This window comes from Chiloscyllium plagiosum, chromosome 24 (genome assembly GCF_004010195.1).
Source record: "Chiloscyllium plagiosum isolate BGI_BamShark_2017 chromosome 24, ASM401019v2, whole genome shotgun sequence".
NCBI classification, from domain to species: domain Eukaryota; kingdom Metazoa; phylum Chordata; class Chondrichthyes; order Orectolobiformes; family Hemiscylliidae; genus Chiloscyllium; species Chiloscyllium plagiosum.
Window position 1 is genome coordinate 36,847,708 of NC_057733.1, and position 5,745 is coordinate 36,853,452.

Below are 5,745 nucleotides of genomic sequence, written 5' to 3' on the forward strand. Positions count from 1 at the left end.
CCCAAAACGTCGATTCTCCTGTTCCTTGGATGCTGCCTGACCTGCTGCGCTTTTCCAGCAACACATTTTCAGCTCTGATCTCCAGCATCTGCAGACCTCACTTTGTCCTCTAAGGGGAGGATGAGGCAACCATGACTGACAAGGGAATTCATGGACAGCATGAAAACAAAGAAAAAGCATACAGTGTGGTGATGATTGGTAGGAAACCAGGGAATTGGGAATATTGATTATAGAACAATATAGCACAGACCAGGCCCTTCAGCCCTCGATGCTGCGCCAACCTGTTAACTAATCTAAGCCCATCCCATCATCATCCATTTGCTTATCCAATGACTGTTTAAATCTCCCTAATATGGCTGAGTTAACTACCTTGGCAGGCAGGGTATGCCCTTACCATGCTCTGAGTAAAGAACCTGCCTCTGACATCTGTCTTAAATCTATCACCCCTCAATTTGCAGCTATGCCTGCTCATAGAAACTGACATCATCATTCCAAGGGAAAGAACACTCTCACTGTCCATCCTATCTAATCCTCTGATCATCTTGTATGTCTCTATTAAATCCCCTCTTAGCCTTCTTCTCTCCAATGAAGAAACTGACATCATCATTCCAAGGGAAAGAACACTCTCACTGTGTAATCCTATCTAATCCTCTGATTATCTTGTATGTCTCTATTAAATCCCCTCTTAGCCTTCTTCTCTCCAATGAGAACAGACCCAAGTACCTCAGCCTTTCCTCATAAGACCTTTGCTCCAGACCAGGCAACATCCTGGTAAATCTCCTCTGCACCTTTTCCAATATTTCCACATCCTTCCTGTATTGGGGTGACCAGAGCTGTACACAATATTCCAAGTGATGCTGCACTAGCGTTTTGTATAGTTGCAGCATGACATCACGGCTCAGGAACTCAATCTCTCTACCAATAAAAACTAACACACTGTATGCCTTCTTAACAGCACTATCAACCTGGGTGGCAACTTTCAGGGATCTATGTACATGGACACCAGGATCCCTCTGCACATCCACACTAACAAGAATCTTTCAATTGACCCAGTATTCTGCTTTCCTGTTATTCTTCCTAAAGTGAATCACTTCACATTTATTTGCATTGAACTCCATTTGTCACCTCTCAGCCCAATTCTGCAGTTTATCCAAGTCCTCTTGCAATCTGCAACATTCTTCCACACTGTGCACCACTCCACCAACTTTAGTGTCATGTCAAACTTACTAACCCATCCACCTATGCCTGCATCCAAGTCATTTATAAAAATGACAAACAGCAGTAGTCCCAAAACAGATTCTTGTGGCACACCACTAGTAACCAGACTCCAGGCTGAATATTTTCCATCAACCACCACTTGCTGCCTTCTTACAGAAAACCAGTTTCTAATCCAAACTGCCATATCCCCTCAATCCCATGCCTCTGCATTTTCTCCAATAGCCTACCATGTGGGACCTTATCAAAGGCTTTACTGAAGTCCATGTACACCATGTCAACTGCCCTACCCTCATCCACATGCTTGGTCACCTTCTCAAAAAGCTCAGTGAGGTTTGTGAGACACAGCCTGTCCTTGACGAAACCATATTGACTATCTCTAATCAAATTGTTGCTTGCAAGATGATTATAAATCCTATCTCTGATAATCCTTTCCAAAACTTTTCCTACAACAGACAAAAGGCTCACTGGTCTATAAGTACCTGGGTCATTTGCAATCCTCCAGTCCTCTGGTACTAATCCTGTAGACAATGATGACTCAAAGATCAAAGCTAAAGGCTCCACCATCTCCTCCCTAGCTTCCCAGAGAATCCTTGGATAAATCCCATCCAGCACAGGGGACTTATCCACTTTCACACATTCTAGAATTGATAACATCTCCTCCTTACTAACCTCAATCCTTTTAAGCCTAGTGGCCCGTATCTCAGTCTTCTCCTCTACAATATTCTCCTTTTCCTGAGTGAAAACAGATCAGAAATATTCATTTAGCACCTCTCCGATCTTCACAGGGATCATACACAACTTCCCACTTCTGTCTTTGCCTGGCCCTATTCCTACCCTTGTCATCCTTTTATTCATCACATACCTATAGAAAGCTTTAGTTATCCTTTATTCTAGCTGCTAAATATTGCTCATGTCCCCACCTTGCTCTTCTTAACGTTCTCTTTAAATCCTTCATAGCTAATCTGTAACTCTCCATCGCCTCATCTGAACCATTTCATCTCAACGTCACATAAGCCTCCCTCTTCCGCTTAATAACAGGTACAATTTCTTTAGTAAACCACAGTTCCCTTACCTTATCAGTTCCTCCCTGCCTAACAGAGTCATACCTATCATGGACACGCAATATCTGTTCCTTAAACTAGTTCCACGTTTCGATTGTCCCCATCCCCTGTGTTTTGCTATCCCATTCTATTCCTCCTAAGTCTTGACTAATTGCATTATAATTACCCTTCCCCCATCTCTATCCCTTTCCATTGCTAACCTAGATGTAATTGAATTATGGTCACTCTCTCCAAAGTGCTCACCTACCACTAAATCAAACACCTAGCCTGTTTCATTACCAAGTACTAGATCCAATGTAGCCTGACCTCTTGTTAGCTCTGCAACATACTGTGTCAGGAAAGCCTCTTGCACACATTGGACAAAAATTGATCCATCCGACATATAGAGTTATCGCATTTCCAGTCAATGTTGGGGAAGTTAAAGTACCCCATATTGACCACCCTGTTTCTTGCACTCCTGCCTGGAATCGTTTTGCCAATTCTCTCTTCCACATCCCTGGAGCTTTGCAGATGTCTATAAAAACTCCCAGCGTGTGACCTCTTCTTTCCTGTTTCTAACCTCAGCCCATACCACCACAGTAGACAAATCCTTGTCAAAAGTTCTTTCAGCCACTGTTTAACTGTCCATGACTAACAACCCCCCCTCTTTTACTGCCTTCCCTGATCTTAATGAAAGGTCTAAACCCTGGAACCTGCAACATCCATTCCTGACCCTGCGCTATCCATGTCTCCGAAATGGGCACAATATCGAAGTCCCAGATACCTATCCATGCTGCAAGATCACCTACCTTATTCCAGATACTCTGGCGTTGAAGTTGAAGGAAGCCTTTAAAAAGAAGAGGATAATGAAAAAGCAATAAGGGGCAAAGAAGATGAAATACGAGAGTGAGCGAGCTAATAATATAATAAAAAAGCCCTATTGTACTGAAAGAGCCCATTTGGCCCATCATCTCTGCACCAGTCCTCCAAGATAGGGGAAAGTGAGGACTGCAGTTGCTGGAGATCAGAGTCAAAGAGTGTGGTGCTGGAAAAGCACAGCCGGTCAGGGAACATCTGAGGAGCAGGAGAATCGAGGATCCTCCACTTACCGCACCTCCACCCTTGAACCTCACCCCTCCTATCGCAACAAGGACAGAACCCCACAGTCCTCACCTTCCAGCCTACCAACCTCCAGATACATCGCATCATCCTCCGCCATTTCCGCCACCTACAAACAGACTCCATCGCAGGGACATATTTCCCTCTCCACCCCTATCTGCGTTCCGGTGAGATCATTCCCTCCACGACTCCCTTGTTAGTTCCACGCTCCCCCACACCAACCCATCCTCCATTCCCGGCACCTTCCCCTGCCACTGCAATAAATTCAAAACCTGCACCTCTCCCTTACCTCCATGCAAGACACCAAAGGATCCTTCCGTATCCAACAGAGATTTACCTGTACTTCCACACACATCATCTACTATGTCCGCTGCTCCCGATGTGGTCTCCTCTACATTGGGGAGTCAGGAAACCAACTTGCGGAGCGTTTCAGAGAACATTTCTGGGACACACGCAGCAAGCAACCCCACTTCTCTGTTGCCGAACACTTTAACTCCTCCTGCCACTCTGCCAATGACATGCAGGTTCTGGGCCTCCTCCACCACCAAAACCTAACCGCCCGATGCCTGGAGGAAGAATGCCTCATCTTCCACCTTGGGACCCTCCAACCACAAGGGATCAATGTGGATTTCATCAGTTTCCTCTTTTCTCCTCCCTCCACCTTATCCCAGATCCAACCTGCCAGCACCGCCCTCTTGACCTGTCTTACCTGTCCATCTTCCTTCCCACCTATCCACTCCACCCTCCTCTCCGGTCTATCACCTTCACTCCCATCTTCATCTACCTATTGCATTTCCCCTCCCCAGCCCCATGCCCTCCCATTTATCTCTCAGCGCCCTTGGGTCACAAGCCTCATTCTTGATGAAGGGCTTATGCTCAAAATGTCGATTCACCTGCACCTCAGATGCTCCATGACTGGCTGTGCTTTTCCAGCACCACACTCTTTGACTTAAATTTCTAAAAGGCATTTGGCAAGGTGCCATGTCAAAGGCCATTACAAAAAGTAAAAGCTCATGGTGTTCCAAGTAGCATATGATATGGATAAAATATTGGCTAGCTAACAAGAGAGAGCAGGCATAAATGAGTAGTTTTCTGCTCATTGTGATGGAAGATAGAAGTAAGCACCCAGAAATAACTCTAAATCAGGAATTCACAGGGAAGTGGTATGAAGCAAGTTGTTAGAATTGCAGGGGATGCCACAGTGGTATGCCACAAGAGTCAATGCTGAGATCTCAACTTATTACAATCGATATCAATGGCTTGGATAAAGGTATCAAAGATAATGTGGCTCAATTTGCTGGTGATACATGGATAGGTAGGAAGGTAATTTGTGATGCTGACATGAGGTAGAGATATAGACAAGTCAAGTGAAAGGGAAATGAAGTGGCAAATGGAGAATAATGTGGGAAAATGTAACAATTGTCTACTTTGGCAGGAAGAATGGAGAAGAAACACATTCTGTAAATGTTGAAAGATTGCTGAGCTTAGGTGCAGAGAAAGCTGGGTGCATGATTCGCAATAATATATTGCGCGGATACAAGTAAATAGGAAAGCTGGTAGAAGAATGTTGCTTGTTCTTTGGAGAATTGAATACCAAAATGGAAGGTTACGTTTCATTCATACAGAGCACTGGTGAAACCACATCTGGAGTACTGTGTACAACATTGATCTTCATATTTAGAAAAGTATACAAGTGCAGCGGAAACAGTTCAATGTTCCTCGTAATTTTTCTTGGACTTCTGAGGTGTGACAGCAGCAGGGCGTCCAGAAGCAGAAGCCACGCATCACATGCAAATTAGAGGAGCAATTACTGATACCTGGAATGGATGAGCTGTCTTATGAGGGAAGATTGGACTGGGTAGATATGTTCCTACTGTAGTTTAGAAGAGACAACATGATTGAAACATGTAATATCCTGAGAGTTGTTGATAGTGATTGTGGAAAGAGTGTTTTCTTTGTGGGAAAATCTAGAACTAAGCATTACTATTTAAAAATAAGAGGTTGCTGATTTAAGACAGAGATAAAGTAAATCTTTTACGTGCAGAGGATTGCGAGCCTATCACTATTTTCTCCTTCAAAATGCTATAGAAGCAAATTCTTTGAATGTGTTTGACACAGAGGTAGATATATTCTTGATAAGCAAGAAGGTGAAAAGTTATAGAGGGTAGGCAGAAGTGGGTACTGCAGATGCAGGATATTAGAGTCAAGATTAGAGTTGTGGTGGAAAAGCACAGTAGGTCATAGAGTCATAGAGATGTAAAGCATGGAAACAGACCCTTTGCTCCAACCCGTCCATGCCGACTAGGTATCCCAACCCAATCTAGTCCCACCAGCCAGCATCCGGCCCATATCCCTCCAAACCCTTCCT

General features: G+C 44.3%; 2 protein-coding genes across 8 annotated transcripts in view; one reads left to right on the forward strand and one right to left on the reverse strand.

Annotated features, from left to right (window-relative positions):
- Window positions 1-5,745, forward strand: part of card14 (caspase recruitment domain family, member 14) — a 98,702-nt gene that overhangs the window by 73,926 nt on the left and 19,031 nt on the right. The gene's annotated exons all lie outside the window — the stretch shown is intronic.
- The window catches only part of anapc11 (APC11 anaphase promoting complex subunit 11 homolog (yeast)), a 48,630-nt gene that overhangs the window by 10,955 nt on the left and 31,930 nt on the right, over window positions 1-5,745 (reverse strand). The window contains exon 4 of the mRNA XM_043714818.1: window positions 3,068-3,105. Coding sequence (XP_043570753.1) covers window positions 3,068-3,105 — 38 coding nt within the window. The remainder of the gene's footprint in view (window positions 1-3,067; window positions 3,106-5,745) is intronic.